General features: G+C 45.2%; 1 protein-coding gene across 2 annotated transcripts in view; it reads right to left on the bottom strand.

Annotated features, from left to right (window-relative positions):
* Nucleotides 1-19,632, bottom strand: part of RPS6KA4 (ribosomal protein S6 kinase A4) — a 407,770-nt gene that overhangs the window by 5,275 nt on the left and 382,863 nt on the right. The window contains exon 17 of one of the 2 annotated variants that reach the window (XM_069645153.1): nucleotides 17,278-17,366. The exons of the other annotated variant lie outside the window; for it this stretch is intronic. Within the exon in view, the coding sequence (XP_069501254.1) occupies nucleotides 17,295-17,366 (72 nt within the window). The 3' untranslated portion in view covers nucleotides 17,278-17,294. Of the gene's footprint in view, nucleotides 1-17,277; nucleotides 17,367-19,632 lie in introns of those variants that run through there. 2 annotated transcript variants of the gene reach the window in all.

Raw genomic sequence — 19,632 nt, 5'->3', positions numbered from 1 at the left:
CTGCATACGGCACTGGACTCAAAAGGCAGGACAGATTCTACATTCAATTTGAAGTATCCAAAGCAATGGGGGTGAAATATTTCTTAGGTCCATTCTCAATTTGTGACACCACCCACGAAAGCATTGCTTCCTCTGAATTTGCATCACAAGGGTCCTAATGCACTCAGACCTGGGGAAAATGGTAGTGATAGGGCTGTAGGCCATATTTGTGCAAAATATGTATTTTAACTGTCATTTCCCGCCCCAAAATCTTGCCACTATCTTTAAGAAGGTAAACTAACATGTATTGCAAGAATCAAGAAAGAAATCAGCAGCGCCCACTGAACGCCGTCCCTTTAGGAGTACATGGTCAGTGGTGACTCTGACATCAGACCTTCATAATACACCAGGCAGATGGTAAACAAGCTATAGTGATTAGATCACTGTGCAACCTTTCGGTGCGTCTGTGTTGGCTATGACATTTTAACAAATGAAAATCCATACTGTGGCGCGCTAGAGCAACGAGTCAGACCAAGAGGTAGCATTTTGGCTACAAATAATTATTAAATAATAAGGAAAGAAAACCTAACTAACCCTATTCTAAAATAGTTTTCCCCTACCTAAGGAAACTCTGGTGCTCATCGTCAGGAGGATTGTCCACCACAAAAGAACAGTCCTCTATCCCAAATTCTCCTATACTCTTGCCCTACCATTAAAACATAGCCAACTAAAGTTATCCAGAAGGATGGCTCCCGACTCCTGGTTCGTTATAGAGATCAATCATAGTTTTTATGACACAAAAGCATAATTTCAAAGTGGACCAGGAAAATAACTTATCCTAATATTACCAGCCTTCAGCAATGTGGACAGTTCCAGATAGCAAAATAATAATGGGTTCTTTTCAGGCTTAACCCGTTAGTCCGACGAAATAGAGTCTGATTTACCAACCAGGTGAATGGCTCCCTTGTCCCAGTATCATGAGCACTTTGCACAGTTAATTATAATAATAATAATAATTTAGCATTTATATAGCGCTACGAACCCTTGGGTCTCTGAGCGCTGCTTATTATTACCCACAGCGTGTGATGCTCATTTATCGACCTCGGAAGGATGAAAGGCTGAGTTTGGCCCTGCCGGTATTCGAACCTGCATCAGCAGGCTCTGCACAGATATCAAAGCGAGCGCTCTACTTGCTGTGCCAGTTCTTGTGACTTTTCCTAAGAGTCCCAACAACTACTTCCAAGCTCTCCTCCAAGTATTTGGATTGCAAACCTTAGAGTTACTAAAGACAGGGAGATTGCTCCCAAGGCATTCCACACTTTTAGAAGTTCTCTCTAGGTGATAGGTGAACCTTGCTTTTCTGGCAATCACTGTGATGAGAGAGATTACTCCTGATGCACTCTTCAGGGTCAGTAGACTTAACAGTAGATTTACATGTTCCTCGCCCTTCACGGCAAATACAGGGATGTAGGAAATCTTTTTTTGTTTTTTACTGCAAACAAATATTCTTAACAGTAAATAGCAAATAAACGTTTCACTGTGCTCAGCTGTTCTTGAGGTGACAGCACTGCACCAAACATAAGATTGATTGTAAAATTCACCATTTAACAAAGTGCATGTTTTTTTAGTTTCATGAAAGGGCGAGGGGCTTTTTTAGGAGGCGAGCAGATGGAGTAACTAACTAGACCTGTATGGGTAGCAAAAATGTTAAAAATTTGCGAGGACTGCTTAAGGTGGCTTAGTTAGTTTATTAGGTAGGGAACTCCCATAGCTATATAGAAAGTTAGGCATTAAAACCTATAATTTGAATAAACCATCCTGACCATGTTCTGTGAGAGTCTGTGCCTTCCTTCCGACTCGTCAAAGGATCTTTAGAGAATAAACATCTGACATCTCAGGTGGGGCTCTCCTTATTCGATAGCTTTGAGACTGTCCCTGGATGCGACAGACAAGTTGCAATGGTGGCTTCACACATGGAGGCCTGGAACGGTGGAGCTATCTTGGGCTTTGCTCCCGATATGGTGTTAGAGTCTAACGCCAGGCTGTCAGGTTGTGGAGCAAGAAAACGGGGGGAAATGGTCCACTCAAGGACAGTCTCTTCAGATAAACTGTGTCAAACTCCTTGCAAGTAAGTTTTGATGTAAAAAGCTTCACCAAGGACAAGATGAATTGTTCCATTATGCTAAGAATGGACAATGTCTGAGCGGTGAAATATGTCACCAAGCTGGGGGGAACTTGGTCTAAGGACCTAGCGTACATAGGACAAGATTTTTTGCATTTTTGCCTCAACCGCAGAATAATGCTTCAGGCAGAGTACCTTATATGGTCAGTCAACACAGTAGCGGATTGGAACTCCAGGTTCCTTCGATATGGAAGCAACTGGAAGCTCAACAGCGAAATGGTCCATCTTCCGTCAGATATTTTGGTCCTGTTCCACATAGATCTTTGTCTATCGCTTCAACAGGCGGGACAAGCCTGGGAACATCTATTGACTGCCCTAACAGGGATGGAAACCACACCTGGGATGGCTAGAAGGGAGTCTGGAGACCTAAGGAGGTCCCTTGTCTGCGCACCTGGAGCAGAACCCTTGAAATGAGTGCGAATGGAGGAAACGTACACCCTCGAAGCACAGTCCAGTCCTGGAGAAAATCAGTGTTGGTAAAGATTTTTCTTTTTGCAACTTTTACTTTCGACTTCAATGCAACTCCCAGCTATATGCTATGGCTTTAACTATGTACTGACTTTTGGAGGCAAGTTAAGTTTTTTGCTTTACTTCCCCTTGCTCAGCTCACCTATTTTGGGCACACTGGACAGCCCTTATGGTGCCGAGGCAGGAGGACACTGTCTCCTGCACAGGATTCCTGCATGGTTTTATTGTAGCACACATCGCGCTACAATGAAGTAACGCGATGTGTGCTACACAAGGGTACCATTTATCCCTTTTTCTTTAACCCTAGTAACATTTATGTTCTTTCGATGTGCCTAGGACAGGCTGGTGGAAGGGGATTTTGTTCCGCTATTTTTTTCTCATTGTACTTGCTTGTATGTTTATTTTGTACTGCATGCCATTTCAAGTTCCATATACTCAAAATAACCACGGCATGTGGTTTTCACCATGTCCCTTAACCATCTTGTTCTTTGGCCTTCTTCCTGCCTTCTCAGGTCAGGAATTGCCATATAAGGCATGCACTTTGGTACAATTCCTACAGCTCAGTCTTCTTCATGGCCATGTGTCTCCCCTGCTGCCCCCTGATCGGGGTGAACTTTGGTGTCTCTTGTTGTCGTAGGACCTGCTGTGGATGCGGTCCTTAAATGTCTGGGCAATCCTGCTGAAAGAAATTGGGAACTGGTTCATCATTGTGCAGAACCGTAGTGTAGCCAGACCCGATCCCAAAGCAGACTTCAGCCACTGCACTTGTGGCTCCTAAACTCCCTGTAAACAGACCATTTGCAGAAGTGTCCCCAGTAATTCCGAGTACCCTAGGGGCAGTCACTCAGAAGATCAGGGCGCAAACCTGCATACCTGTGTTCTCGCGACCCCCGACGCCAAATGGATTTTGTGTGCATGGTCCACTCCCCAACTCTGCCCTGCCTAGTCGTGATATGTCGAGTTCTGGCCAGGATCCACCCCCTCAGGGTATCCCCTAGTGTGGTGGGATTGGGATACTACCTCTGAACACTTTCTACTTATCTTTTAAAGTGCTTTATTCTGGAACTGTGTCCAACATGTTCCCTTTGCCAAAGCTTGTTCTAAGGAGCCTTCCTGCTCTCTACACAGGTATTTTCCTGGCACTTTGGCTCTGTTGAGGAACTAGTCACTTACCTGGTACGGAAACACTGTTTAAGCTACAGGGCCTTATAATTACAAAGCAAGGTATATGGTTACTGTTATAATGCACTGTTTTTCTCACTTTACTGTTAACAGTTTGCCTGCTTCATTGATTTGAACTGTTTGTCGTGATTATACTGTTTATACAGCGATTCAGTGTAAAGTGTGGGTGGATCTCACCAACTATTTACATATATGTGTAGATTGTGTTCTTTAGTAATAACTTTACCTGCTAGGGTTCAGGCCTAATAAATTAGTATATTTTTGTACTCCTGTGTTTCTGGTCATATTTGAGTGTTCCATGTTAGATTAACTGTACTAATACACCACAGTCCTAGCCCGTGCAGTCGGCTCAGTCTGCATTACCTTCATGGAGTTTGGCTAGATCTAAGTTACCCTGGTCATCAACTAGGGCGGCATAGCAGAACCCTCCCACAGGACTGGTTCTGGAAATGGACCCCGAGAGACAGCTGAACCTGGGCCATGGTTTGGAGGCCTTATACTTCACCAGGGACTCTTCGGCTTTCATCCTTCGCCTGTGCACCCTTCTCCTTCCTGCCGGTTCCTGCTGTAGGTGGTAGCCTTTCTTCTTTTGCCAGCTACTCCTTCTAGGGGCAGCTCTCCATCTCCACGTCTACCCTACGCATCTGAAAGAGTCCATCTTCCTGCCTCTACGTCCTTCACTGCCCCTCCAACTGCTTCTACTACCAACTACTTTCCTCCCAAGGTTGCATCCTTCTTGACAGCCTTTGTGGCTACAATTAGTTCAATCTGTGCTCTCCTGTCCGCATCTTCCCATCGGATGTCCTCCAGTGATTCTACCTCCCCTTTACACCTCTGACTACTGTGGACCCTAAGCTGTGACCACTGCCATCTCCACAGCTCCTGCCATGATATAACCTCCTTCCAACTCACTCTTGACTATTTTGTTTGCTCTACTGACCAACCCCTCATACTGACCTCAGGTTTCCTTCCCCCTGTTCCCTGCATCCCCCTCCTGAACCCTGGCCATTGCTACCCCCTCTGCTCTCTCATCTTGGATGTCCTGCCTCTTTGTACCCGCTCTCGTAGCCTGCATCCCCTACCTCCACCTTCTCCTTTCCCTCCAGTTCCTTAATACTTTACCTCTGGCACACTCTTACACTGCCTACTACTCCTTGTTATGTTCTGTTCTTCCTTTCAACCCCGCTCCCACCCCTTTCCCTCTCCTCCTCCCCCCTGCCCCCTCAGAATTCTCTGCCTCATCATCATGGCCATCTCTTCTCAACACCCTCCTACCTACCACCATTCCCACTCTACCCCTCCTCCACACACCTCAAACCCACGTCCCAACCTCATCTACCCTCAAATCACTAACACTTCCAATGCCTTTGATGTTGCCCTCTGGAACACCAGATCGATCTGCAACAAAACCGCATCAGTTCTTCATCAGTTTCTACGTATCAACCTCCAATTTCTCTGTCACTGAAACCTGGATCCCTCCCCACAACACCTCTGTCTCTGCTTCTCTTACCTCTTCCTCCTCCTCGTTTGAACATGTTCCTCGTGCCTCCGGCCGCGGAGATGGCTTAGGCCTTCTTTTTCATCCCCACTTTACCTCCTCTCCCTCTCCTGCTTCTCTACCTACGTTTCCCTCATTTGAATTTATGTATAACATCTTTAATTCTCCTCATTCTATTTCTTTCCTCATCATTTATCGCCCCCTGGAACTGTTGGCTCCTTTTTTGAGGATTTTGATAATCTTCTTTTCCTCATTACCCCTAGCCCTACTCCTTTACTTGTACTTGGAGACTTCAATCTCCACCTCTCTTATATCCTCTTTCCTCTCCTCTCCTCTCCTATCCATCCTCGAGTCCTACCTTCTCTCCCCCCCTCCAATCCGCTCCCACTCATCAATCTGGCTCAACTATTGACTGCATCTTTAACTCCTCCTTCACTGCGTCTCCTATATCTACTCTACCCAACTATCTGACCACGCTCTGCTCTCATTTCCACTCTCCTCCCCCATCCTCCACCCTCTTTTTTCCGGCGCGAACTTCGCAACTTCAACCCTTCTTTATTCCTCACATCCTGCTCTTCTCCCCCCCGCCCGATTCTCTTCACTCTCAACCTCTGAATCCTCTTCAGCCCTATCCTCCTCCTTCACTTCTACTCTCGATCTTCTCTACCCTCTCTCCCCCTTCCGCCCTTCTCGCCGACATGCACAACCTTGGCTTTCTCTTCACCTCTCCTCCATGCGCCGCCTTCTCAGGCGCCTTGAACGACCCCACTCCCTCCAACCAATCTACATACAGCTCCTATCATACTCTCTCTGACACGTGCCTCAACTCTGCCAAACGCTCCTATTTCTCTGACCTTCTCCAATCTCAATAGTCTCACCCTCGCCGTATCTTTCAAACTTTATCCCGTCTCCACTCTCCTTCTACCCCTGATCCCTCTATCGCCTCTCCTCTTACGGCTTCTGATCTTGCCTCCTTCTCCAACAAAGTCCTCAATCTTTGCCAAACTGTCCTTTCCCCTACTTCTAACGCTACCCCCTCCTCCATGTCCTCATTTCTTCCAGTCACTCAATCTGAAGTTACCCTACTACTCTCCAAAACTCATCCTACAGCTTCTCCTTCTGACCCCATTCCTACCCCCATCCCTTAAATCTACCTGCTCCTTATACCCTATCACCTCTTTCTTCAATACCTGCCTCATGTCTTCCACTTTTCCTGCTCCTTTCAAGCATGCAACTATTATTCATATACTCAAAAAACCTTCAGCTAACCCCCACCTTGCCTCCAACTTTCGTCCCATCTCTCTCCTACCCATTTTCTCTAAACTCCTTTGAATGCACTGTCTACTCTCAACTTTCCTCTTTCGTCGCCAACCACTCCCTCCTGCCTGCCACTCAATCTGGTTTCCACCCTCTACACTCCACTGAAACTGCCCTTACCTCTGTTCTCAACTCTCTCCTCTCGCCACAGCAAACAGTCCTCTATTCTTATTCTTCTTGACCGCTCTTCTGCTTTTGATACTGTCAACCATACTCTTCTACTTCATTCTCTCTCCTCATTTGGCCTCAAAGACTCTGTCCTTCTATGGTTCTCTTCTTACCTCTGTAACCGTACCTTTGCCGTCTCCTGGGGCGGCTCCACCTCTCCCACCCTTCCTCTCAACCATGGTGTTCCAAGGTTCTGTCCTTGGTCCCTTTCTCTTCTCACTCTACACCTCCTTCTTAGCCCCCATCATTTCCTCCTTCAGAGTCTTACATCATTTCTATGCGGACGATACCCAGCTCTTTCTCTCCTTCTCCTCCTCTCCTGACATCCATGAGATGCTTTCTTCTTGCCTCTCTGCTATTAAATCTTGGATGTCCTCTCACTTCCTTACTCTCAATACTGATAAAAGTGAAGTCCTTTTCTTTGCTGCACGCACTCTCCCTCCTCATTCTCTTCCCCTTCCATTCTCTTTCCCCCTCCAACCTCTCATTCTCTCCCCATGCACGTAACCTTGGTCTTTATCTTGACCCCCACTTCTCCCTTTCTCACCATATTTGTTACTGCTAGATCTTGCCGCTGTCACCTATACAACATCTGTAAAATTCGATCCTTCCTAACCTTTTGCGCCACCAAAATGTATCTCCTCACTCATCTTCTCTAGACTCTTTTACTGCTCTACTCTTTTCTTTGGTCTCCCCTCCTCTCACCTCTTCCCACTCAAGTCTATCTACCGCTCTGCCATCCGCTCCCTCTGCCTTCTCTATCCCCATGACTATCTCCTCTTCTCTCTCCTCCCTAGGTTGGCTCCCATTTCATTCCCAACTCAAATTCAATTTCCACGGTCTCGTATTTAAAGCCCCCCCCATCTTTCCTCCCTCCTCACTTTCTACACTCCTTCTCGTTCTCTCCGCTCTTCCAATCTTTACCTACTCTCTCTCCACCTCCACCCTGTGCCCCTTCTCGCTTCCTTTCTTTTCAACTCCTTGCCCCTTACCACTGGAACCACCTTCCTCTTCCCATCCGCTCTACTTCCTCCTTCACTTACTTTCGTACCTCGCTAAAATCCTCTCTTTCATTCACCTCCTTAAAACCCTTTGCTTCCTCTTACTTCTTTTAGTATTCTCTCCAACCCCTCCTTTTCCTTTCCTACTTCCCCCTCTATCTCTTTTTCTCTCCACTCCCTCCTTCCTTATGTCCTGTAAGTTTCTCACCCTCCTCTATGCCTTACTTCTCCCTACTTCCTCTGCCTCCTCTCATACTTCTACACTCACCTTTTATCCCACCCACCATCTCTTCTTTCTCCTTGACCCCTCCATCTCCTCTTCCCCTTCCATAATGTAAATTGTTTTTTGTACTGCTTTCTGGTTTAATTCAATTGTTATGTAATGCTTGCTGTATATTGTTGGCTCCTCTCATAAAGCGTTTTGGATTAAAACGCTATATAAATTCAATAAAATACAAATCCCAAGCAGGTTTTTTCGCTGTCAAACAGCATGTCACGCGTTTTTGTTTGGGCAGCGGTGGAAAAGCCTGAAGTCCTCAAACAGGAATGCCTTCAAATAACAGACCCAGTCTCCATAGCCTGCCAAACACAGTCTGCCGTATCAAGACCAGATTTTAGTGTCCGACGTGCAGATTCCTTTCCAACGTCTACTAAGGAGGCACGCCCTCCTTTCTTTTCCTGTGTAATCAAATGATTAGTCGCATCCCAGATCACATACCAGAGCATGTGGGTGTACTTACCCAGAGCACAAGTGTCATTCACGCCTTTCAGGGCTTGCCTGCCATGGCAAAAACATATTGCTCTCCCTATGCACAGGCAAAGAAGGGGCAGGTAGCCGATGTTGACCACTATCGAGGCCTAAACTACTGATCTAGTGGGTGCCGCCCGCTTCAGTCTACTACCATGGCAGTGTACCTCTGAAATGATGTGCAAGGTCAGTCATATGCAGAATCTTGTGGAAAGAAAAAGAAATACACAACATCTATCTCCATTGAGGTGTCCAACCCACTGGCATCCTTTAAGCCGGGCACAAAATCTGGCAGGTCTACATTCTGGTTTAACTCTGCTATAAAGTCTTGCCCTTCACTGCTGCCCAGGTGTTCAAACCCATAAGGTATGGGGTTGCCTACTTTAAAGATATGACCCATCTTCAACAGAAACTCACACCTAGACAAAGTGTAATCCAGCAAAGTGCTGGTGCTAGTGGCTCAGGCCCTGAAGGCAGAGCTGAATGAGGTGGGAGTTGAGCAGTCTCCAAAGTAATCGCTGGAATTAAGCCGGCAGTTATGCCATTGTGTTGCGAGTGGGGAATCTCTGCCGGATATAACAAGTACAGTAGGACCTGGGGCTCTGCCATTGGCGCCAGCACCTTGGTGAAGATGTCAAGCATCTTGAGGCCGAATTCCTCCCACCGTCTAGATCAGGAAGACTTGGATGGGAAGGTAACTCTGTAACAAGAGGACTCCTTAAAGGTCTCATTAGCGTCCCTGGTGCAGGAGTGATGGCTTTGTTTTGGAGGCTGAAGAAGATGGCGGTCTGGAGCCATTGAGAGAGTAGACTTCTTCCTGTGCTGCTGCTTCTTGTCCTTCTTAGTCAGAGGGGCCCCCCTCCTCTTGGACATCACTAGGGGATTGGGTGCTCTTTGACAAAGGATCTAACACTGGCAACCTCAACGTCATTATTTTCGATCCTTTGTTGAGTTAAGCTAAGTATGGTGGGCGACTGCCGGAAGGCCGCAGGATACATGGATTGGTAGGATCCACATTCCTTGGTATCATAAACCTATCCAAGGCGATAAAGAATACCTTGTGGGGATTCAACACAGACATTTGCCTACCACAACCTGAGCAGAGCTTGAAGCCAGAGGCCTTCAAAATATGAAGCTTGACATAGCAAATAAGCTTCAAGCAGGGTACCGAGTGTGTAGTGTGAGGATGTAGAACAATGAAACTGACAAGGAGGGGTCATGTTGTGGGCTACAAACTTATTAAATAAACTAACCGCTCGCCCTCTACTTCCAAGGATCTTGCCCTGCCTCAACCTAGAAAAACCATAGTGATCCCTCAGAATGTCCATCAAAATTAATGTTCTCTGTCAGCAACCAGCCAATCTAACCCAAACACTTAAAAAAAAGTCTAACTGAAGCAAAGCTCATGTGTCCTTCACCAAGAGAAGGACTCCCTTCTCCTGGCTGCTTCAGTCTTATAGCAGAAGTAACTCCTTTAATGTTTTATCACAATGGACAAGGGGAATTACTCCCTTCTCCTGATACTGCTATTAAGGTTCCCCACTGTGGTCTTCAAGCACTCTTGCAGAAAACTTGGATACGTCTCTTTAAATCCTTCAGGTAAATAGAAAAACCCATAGCCTTATTTGGCTACAGTCTACCACTCCGGTGATTAATATTTTCTCAACGGTTTTCTATTTCTTTCTTGTATGTCACTCTACTATTGTCTATATCCTAATGAGGGGATTGTTTCCCAAAGCTCTTAGGCTTTCCAATGACATCTGTTGGGCCACGGCGATGAAGGAGATGACTTCCCGACGCTCTGTTTTAACAGCGTATTTCGTGAATCACTGACGAGGGAGACGGCTCACGTTCCACTCCACTTAGCAGCTGTATAACAAATCCTTTATGTAGGTTTTTTTTTATATGGAAACTTTTATAACGAAAATGCATATTGAAAGTATGTGTGAGTGGGGTAAAGGGTCAAATCTTTTCGAAATAAACGGTGGGGAGCGTTTTTAGGGGTGGGAAACGGGGGTTGGTGGAGATCCCGCCCCACTTCCCAGCCTCCCCGCAACCCCAAAAAAAAAAAATAACACATTTGTTATGTGTTTTTTCGTTATAAAACTTCCGGTATAAAAGCATTCAATATAAAAGGGTTTGTTATAAAGACATGTAACCTGGGTAAACCACTGTAATGAGGGAGATGACTCCCGACACAGCCTGCTTGCTCAGTGGCATTGGTTGACCACTGCAACGAGGGAAGATGACTCTTGATATACTCTGCTTGGGCAGTGGTGTTTGGCTGACCACTGTGATGAGGACACCTAATGCACTTTGGTTTCTTGGTCTGGCCTCCCGGTCTTCCCGACATTCTTGTTAGCTTGTTCTCGGTTGGGACACAGCTCCAGTTCTTCCCGGGGTAGCAGAAACCTTCCTCTGTGATTTCCAACACCTGCAGAGCAGGCTTCAGCTGCTGGTCTCTGCACCATTTCCAAACCTCACGGTTCACCTTTCTGCAGTCGCACCACCACCTCGATTACTAATTACTTCTAGTTGGCTCCCAGCTTGCTCCTGGGATGTTGTAGCAGAGCCCCTTTCTTTGTGGCCTCCAACGGGAAGAAAAGCTTCTCTGCGTCTCTGGTCCTCCTGGTTTGAATCTACCGGGCAGGATTTGCGTGCTGCTGGCTTCCACGATGAGAGCTCTCTAGTACTTTCTTGCTTTCGACTTTACGTTGTTGACTCCGCCCTTGTGCAACGTCAACACCATCTTAGAACGTCTGTTTGGCACTCTTCATGCGTCCAGTGAGCCATCACGTTACAGTAATTTGCTGACTTTGCATTTGGTTATTCCATATGCTTCTCAAGTTCATCTTTTTCCCAGTATGTTCTACATTTGTCACAGTCATGGCTTTACACAAACAGGATTCCATTATCAATGGTGGAAGAAAAGGATGACCATGAGGGTGGGAGTGAGGCGGGTGACACACGGGTGACACATGGTATTCCCCCCTTTTTATAATACCTTTTCCCCAACCTACCACGTAGGATGCTCAAACACTCTGCCCCCCAACCCCCATTTCGGATGCGAACACATTCGCATATCACAAAGGCAGGCTAACACTCGAGCCATTTACCAGACATGTCCCAAAACCAGGGTCAGGAAAAGTCAGGATTGACCAGAATTGCACACACAGACGGCCCTTTCCCTTCCCCACAGGGATCAAAGTCGGAGCACAAGACGAGCAAGGCAGATCGCACAACGAGAGAGCTAACTCAGCACAGCAGTTCAAGAGGAGATAGACAGTGCGAACCAAGATGGCGACAAGGAGAGAAGCGACCTTGCCCTTTCCGACCAAGTCCCATGAAACCTCAGCAGAAGGAAGCATAAGACCGCAAACAATAGCCAGCGTGCGTTGCAGCAGATGTCAATGGTACACAAGGCCCTCCTCCGCTGATAACCAAGCCGGGGAGAGGCACTAGTCTCCATAGTACCAACCTTGACTCCTTAGAGAAGAAAAGCCAAAAGGTTCATAATAACCAGTGAGTCGAGGGGAGAGCCGATAAGAAACCCAACTGTGTTGAACGAAAATAGCAAGCGGCTAATTGAACTGTGAAAGAAAGTAAAGAACTATTGATACTAGGGGAAAACCAGCAACAGAGGAGTCAGGCACCACATGGATGATCACTCGGGAAAGTCTAAGAGTTTACCAGATTGTAAGAACTACCGATACCAGAAGGCCTTGAAAAGGGCAAGAAAGGGGTCAAAATGGTCATACAGGGGTCCAGTAAAATCCTCTGTACAGTCGAAAGTCTTTGACCGACAGATGATTATAAAGCTAAGGGAAGTGAATCCTGTATCATAAGAACTGATTGAGAAAATGGGCGATTGACAAAGTTGGCAAGAGTGAACCCGAAGGAGGGATGCCAATAAACATAAGGTGAAGTATAAAGGTCCGATATACAGTGTGTTGACAAGAGTGAAGCAGGCAGAGGTATGTCCACAGTGAACTGTTCAAAAAGACATTAAGGTTTGTAAATATCACATAAAAGATTGTTTCGAGAAGCCGTAGTGAATGGCTAAGGGAAGCTAATATTGAGAAGGGTCGGAGCCCAGAAGAGGGGGGGCCGAGGGATGGAAAAGACATCAATCACCCAATGTACATGTGAAAAGGACTTCTTTGTTTATTATTTCGGATACATCGGGTCCACGCAGGCAAGAGACATTTTGGTAGAAAAGAAACTTAACCACTGAAGGCCCCGATTGCTGAGAGCAGAACTGTTGGCTTGTGCTGAGAAAGCTTGAGCCTGTGCTGTGCTCCAAAATCCTACCTTGTCCTGTGCTGAAAACGTCGGTAAGGGAGACCCAGACTATCAAATCCTTACTTATTATTTGTGAACACTTCCTTATTTCTTATGAACATTATCCCACACTTCTTTTTGTATTTAGCGTATGGCTTGGTAATAGGTTTAGTATAAGCCCTTTTATTTTGACAATACACCGCTCGGACTGCTTTATTATTGTTTGATGGTCGAAGCTTACACCCATCTTAGATTTAGGTTGAACGTTTTTCCAACCTACCTATACAGTTCAATAAACATCTTGGAACTGTGATCACCCGTGTCTGTCTTTACTGTTGCCACCATGCGTTCCTTGCACTACCTATACCCATAACACTGCTAAGCCCTGCTCTAGCTACTTTGGCACCAACGCCTCTTCACACACCAAATGCAGCATTACCCACCACTCGGCACCAGCGCCGCCCCATAAAAGAAATGCATGCCTCTGTGCATGAAGTTCGGCCTTACAACCCTCACCTTTTGCCAAATGGAACCACCACTGCACGATCTCTCACCATACTGTGCCTTGGGATCCTGCAGTTACCTCCAACCGCCCGAATGCATGGTTCCCATCATCCAGCAATATAAAGCAGTGCCCCGAGCATTCACTGAACTTGCCAACCTCTCAACGGGCCGATCCCGTATTCATTACCTATGACAAATAATATAGGCATGTGCCTGTCAGACTACTCGCGTGACTATGCTCGTTCCAACCTGCCCGATGCCTTCTGATCATCTTTCACCTCCACGCAACCTGAAGTCCTCACCTTTCCCCGCTGCTGCAAAAAACTCCATGGTGGCTTACTCACGCGCCATGCCCACAACTAATGAACTAAACACTAATTGTACCAAACTTGCATTTGCCAACCGCTACCATTGTCTTGCCTGCAAACATTGCTACTGAGTCACTCTCAGCGATTGCTCCAAGTATGCCTGCTACTGCCACTGAATTGCCTTCATATATTGCTACTGAGCTACAACCAGCTACTGTTCCAAATATGCCTGCTACTGTTACTATACTGCCTGCAAATATTGCCACATAGGAACACGGCATGAGGATACAACCCCTCAGCCATGGCTCAGCAACCTCTGAAAGGAGCGCTAATCAATGCTAGAACACTCTTAGCACATGCCCTCGACAGCATTGACCTCATACAATCTAGCGACCTTGATCTCAGCCATTACAGAAACATGGCTCCATACTGCAGCAGGTCCCGCCCTTTCCCTCACAATCCCATATAACTACACCATCTACAGGAAAGAAGGGTAGATCAGAAAGGAAATAGAGTCACCTTCATAGCCAATAAATCCTTAGCCATTAGGAAATAAGTAATCCAACCTTTTGCTCAGGAAAATTGGTATCAATCAAACTGATCCTCTCGCATATGAATAATTTAAGCCTGCACCTAATCTACAGACCACCCGGCCCTGCGCTTTACTTTGAGGAGGAAGTCTCCCAACTCCCGTTACATAATGCCAAACCATCCTCCAGATTCTTACTGCTAGGGGATATACATCTAGGCTTCAATGACCCGTTAGACCACAATGCCACAGCCCTAGCTAACTCCATCAAAGCTCCTGGTCTCACCCAATGCATCTCAAGCCCCACCCATACAAAGGGCGGATCCTTGACTGGATCGTGGAACTCAACTGCTGCATCTCCACCTCTTTCATTCTCCCATGCCAATGGTCAGACCACAAAGTTCTATCCTTCATCATCCCTTCCTACAAACTCCCTTCCCAGATACTTCCTTTACCAGCCACCCTTTCCAGAAATGGCCGAAATATAACTGCTACCCGCATCCATCCTCTGCTGAAGTCGCTGATGTCTGCTCAATCCCTGGAAAATGACCCATCTATGACGGTAGATCATTATAACCAATCTCTGTTGCTAGCTTTAGAAGATATTGCACCTCTGAGAAACTGTAAACTTAAGCACACAGCACACCTCAAGACTTGGTTCACCCCATGCCTTAAGGCCCTCCGCTCTTCTAAATGGGCAGCAGAATCAGCCTGGAAAAAATCCCTTCTACAGAGAACAAGGATCTATTCAATACTCTTTCCAAAACCTATAAAGAATCCATTACCCTAGCCAAAAGTTCGGTTTACAATGACCGAATTGCCAAAGCGAATTCAAGTACTAGAGAACTCTTTGGTATCTTGTGAGAACTTGAATCTCCAGCTCACCCGCTGGACAACCGCACCAAGGAGAGTGCCTGGTACACCAATATACAAGACGCCTTACTAAACAAAATCTCAACACTCCAAGTTAAAATCTCAAAAAATAAAGTAATTAATTGCAGTGAAACCGCACAAGGTAAAAAACAAAACACAGATAGACCCCAGGATTCATCAATTAGAATTTGATCCCATCTCGGAAGCACGGGTATCAAAAATCATCAGAGGCTCGAAACCATCCAGATGCCAAGGCAACATATTCCCTGCCACAGTCATCAAAGACTGTGCACCTGAACTGGCACCGTAGCCACACTGATCAATTCCTCCTCCACGAGCACAGTGCCCGCTAACCTAAAAGAGAGCTGGGTCCTTGACTCCTCAAGAAACCCACACTAGACTCAAACATCCCCACCAACTATTGCCCCATCACCACGGTCCCTTTCTGACTTAAGATATTAAATAGAGCAGCCTATCTCCAGATACAAGAGCACCTAGAATCCCAACAATCTCCTTGGTCTATGCCAATACGGCTTCCGACCGGGACACAGCACGGAGTCAGCTCTCCTAGATCTAAAGATCCAAATGTATGAGCTCAAAGATAATGGTAAACTAGCTCACCGGCTACTGCTAGACCTCTCAGCTGCTTTTGATCTGTTGATCACAACATTCTCTGTCAACACCTTGCATTGGCTGAACATTTCTCGCAAAAGCTACTGCTTGGATCTCTTCCTTCCTCTCGAAGAGAACCATGAGAGTTTTCTCAACATCTGCAGCGGCCTCCACAGCCCCAGTCTCCTGTGTAGTCTGTACCACCCACAGTAGTGGCCCTATACTATGCCCAAGGTACACCAACTTGTGACTAAGCGTACATCCATTGGTACTGTTTTACTGCAACCACGTGTACTGTGCTCATCACCAATAAGCTATGTATACTTTACAGTTTACTTTAAATAAGTCTTCTGTGCTCGTTACCAATAAGCTACATCTACTGTAACCAGCGCCCAGATGCCTAGAGGCCCGCTGCGCTTTACAAATATCAAAATAAATCAATACAATTGAGAGTTTTAGCTGGGTATTCTAATAATAGATGTCCTACTGTTTACATACCGTTATCGATCCCACCTAAGCAGCATTTTCTGGCTGCCCAAGCTGTACTTGCCCATGCCCCAGTGACTTTCAAACTAGGTAACAAGTTACATTTCAGGTGCATGTCTCGCGTCTCTTTTTAGAGCAGGGAAAGGAATCCACGTAATTATGATTGTGCGCATGTAGGGTTAATACAGCATATATCCCCAGGCCACCCTTTTAGTCCACAAATCCACTAGATTTTGATAATTTAGCTGTCTATTTTAAAGGTCTCCTTTTGAGAACGGGACTTGACCATGATCTGTGATCTCAACCCAACGTTTTACAGCCAAAAGGTTCAAACTTCCCAGCATAATGACCAAACTCAGTCCCCTTCTTTAGTGTGCACATTGACTGCAAGGCATATTTGAGGCACACGATTAATTTATTAGTGGCAGAGTTTGGCATTTTAAGAGAACAAATGTAGCGCCCATCGCTGTGCTGTCATCACAGCACGTGTTAACCCAAGTTCCACTTGTATATATTCTGTAGATTGTGCCCTAGGCAAGCCTAGCAGATGTTTCCAAAGTAATGCGCTCAGTTCAGCTGATATCACATTTAAATGCCCATATTTCTGATCCATCCAACAGAATAGGAAATATTTTTAATTTAAACACTTCTACAAGTTGCCTTAAACTATACCCATCGTGTGCTATGTCAAAATGGAGAGCACCAACTTACTGTTTTAATCAAGTGTCTGCATATTTTATTAATTACTACACCCAGGTATTTATAAAGTAAGACAACGTCTATTGGTGTTTCATCCAACTACCATTTAGAATCCATCAGGATGCCCTAAACAACTGTGCGTGGTCTCCTACAAATCATTCTCATTTTGCTGTCTTATCTTGTAATCGGTTTTAATAGATTCCAAGTCACAGTGTTAGTCCATAAGATTCCCTAATTAGGGCATTCCTACAGCTAACAACTGTTGCAACCCTCCTGGGTCTTTATCAACCTGAAAAGTGACTCCCAAGAGAAATTCACAGATTCCATTATGTGAAGACCACATTATGTAAACAAACTGGATTAGTGAAAACCATTTTATTAGTTTAAAAATAAGAATGGAATTTAAAAGGATTTTTTAAAATGTTTACAAAAAATCCTAATTATCGTGTGCATGGAATATTAATGAAAGACAGTTAAATTAATGTTGTGTGCACAGCTTTGAAAGAACATTTTTTGGGACAGATATACATCCTATAGAGATACATCATCATAAATATTACAAGAAGCATATGTAAAATCCCAGAAAGTGGGGTAGGGGAGGATAGGAGAGAAAAAAAGGAGAAGAATTAATGCATTATTGTCATAATGGTGGTATCATATTTGTAATACGACCCAATTAAATACCAGGCATTTGAAATTGTCTGCCACGTTGAAGTGTTTCTCTTACCTAATGGTATAAATGTTGTGTATCAAATTGTACCTGGTTCAGATTTTCTAAATAACTAGTGATAGTGAACACTAAAAGGATAAGAGGACAAAATGAATTGGGAAAATTAATAGTAATGGTCATGTCTGGCAAGTCAGAAAATGAAGGGGTTTGTTGTTCCCAACCGATTTTATGTCATAGTTGAGTATACCTCCTACCATAAATAACAGTCCTGTGTGTCAGGTTTAACATATATATACTCCAATGTTAGTAATGTAGAGGATGCACATGAAGGGGTCATTTGAGGAGGAGCATGGTTAGTAAAGGGAGCCAAGTTGGGCGTGCCAAGGAGATATCAAAGGTTCATTACCAACAAGGGCGGTGGATAGCGATGATCTACTTTAGTTGGAATCCACAGTTTCTTGTGTGATCAATAGGGCACAAAAGAACCCACATTCAGGAACATGAAACTGTCTCCCTAATGAGATGCATGTGTTTCAAAGCGCTTCAAGGCAACAAAGGGAACAAGAGAAAATACAAAGACAACCTTGCAGAACAATACGAAGGTGGAATAACTAGGGAAGAGAGGGGGAGAGTCGGAAGGAAAAGGAAACAGACACGTGACTACCGAACTAGGCCTGACGACATTTCTGAAAGAGCCAGAGAAAACGAAAAGGTGGGGGAGAGGGGTGCAGAAGGGAGGGGAGGAACAAAACAAGCAGCTATCGTACTAGGCCTGATGACATTTCAGATAGTGCTGGACCGGGGGTAGGGGGAGAGGAGAAAACAAGTGGGGGGGTGGGTCAGACAAGGTTGCTATCATACTAGGTCAGGAACAATTCTGATAGAGTAAGTGCATAGATGAGTGCAGTTTATTCCATAATATGGAACAATTAACGTAGTTACTGTTTAGTCAAAGCAAACCGTATACACTGGCTGGTTATACCTAAGTTTATCCATGGCAATAACTAGAATGTGGGCAATGATGTTCACCACAGCAGGGGAGCCGTACCAAAAACCTGTCTGGTTATACAGTAATACTCAAAGCTGCACTACCCAATCAGAACACCCATACATAAGAGGGGATGGCGATTGTTAAGGGAATGTTTGTACCACCCCCTGTTAAGGGAGCTACAACCACTAACCCCAGGAGAAGGCCAACGCACCTGACAAGAAAGTGAAACCACACTTAAGGTAGGTAACCTGGACAGAGACCAGGCTTAATTTTCTGGTAGGGGCAGTAGTCTGACACAATGGAACAATTAGTTCACATAATTCTCGCTCTAGACAATATGCCAGACTGATATGCTGAAAAATATATACTTCAATTAAGTAACATGTAAACCTATCAGGTGAAATAAGTATTCTGGTAAGAAAACACAGTAGAAGTCCCACTGGCCGGCCACAAAAATAAAGTCAGAGTCAAGAATACAGAAAATAAAAAAGCAAAAACGTTTAGTGGCTGAACGTTTTCTGTGCTTTATTCTAAGGGACACCGGCATAACAGCCACGTAGGGATAGGTTCAGCAGTACCCTGAGGGCCACCTTACCAAACAGTGACTAACAAGTCCCACCAAACTTAATACAGACCATGACTTTGCTGTAACCACCAACCCGCAAACGCTCCCACCCAGGAACATGGGATTATTTCTGTATTTAACCTTGCCCTTACCTGAACCATACGGATTTACACATCTGCAAAGAGTGCTGCCAGTGCAGAGAAGTTACCCAGGGTGAAATCGCAAGTGATTCAGACAGACTAAATCCCAAAAGTGAGCATTAGTAAAAAAGTCACTGCATTTCACACTTGGTCTATACCATCAAACCATTTCAGGGGACACATTATCTGTGCAATGTCTTGGAACAAACCTGGTTTGGGGGGCTCTTACATCAGAGTAATTGTGTTATTCTTGTCTTTGATTTATTGTTCTAGTTGGAAAAGAATACATGTATGTTTCTCAAGATCACACCCTGGACTCACTTATTGCCACGGTTTGCCTCCCAACAGAGAAAACACAAACTGTTCATAGACCTCTAAATGAAACTTGAAGGTATTAATCTAAATAAACATAAATATAAGGACACTAGCCC

The sequence above is a fragment of the Ambystoma mexicanum genome, chromosome 2p (assembly GCF_040938575.1).
Source record: "Ambystoma mexicanum isolate Mex_15411 chromosome 2p, UKY_AmexF1_1, whole genome shotgun sequence".
Classification (NCBI taxonomy): Eukaryota; Metazoa; Chordata; class Amphibia; order Caudata; family Ambystomatidae; genus Ambystoma; species Ambystoma mexicanum.
Note: the sequence above shows the minus strand (reverse complement) of the source record. Positions and strands in the feature narration are given on the sequence as shown.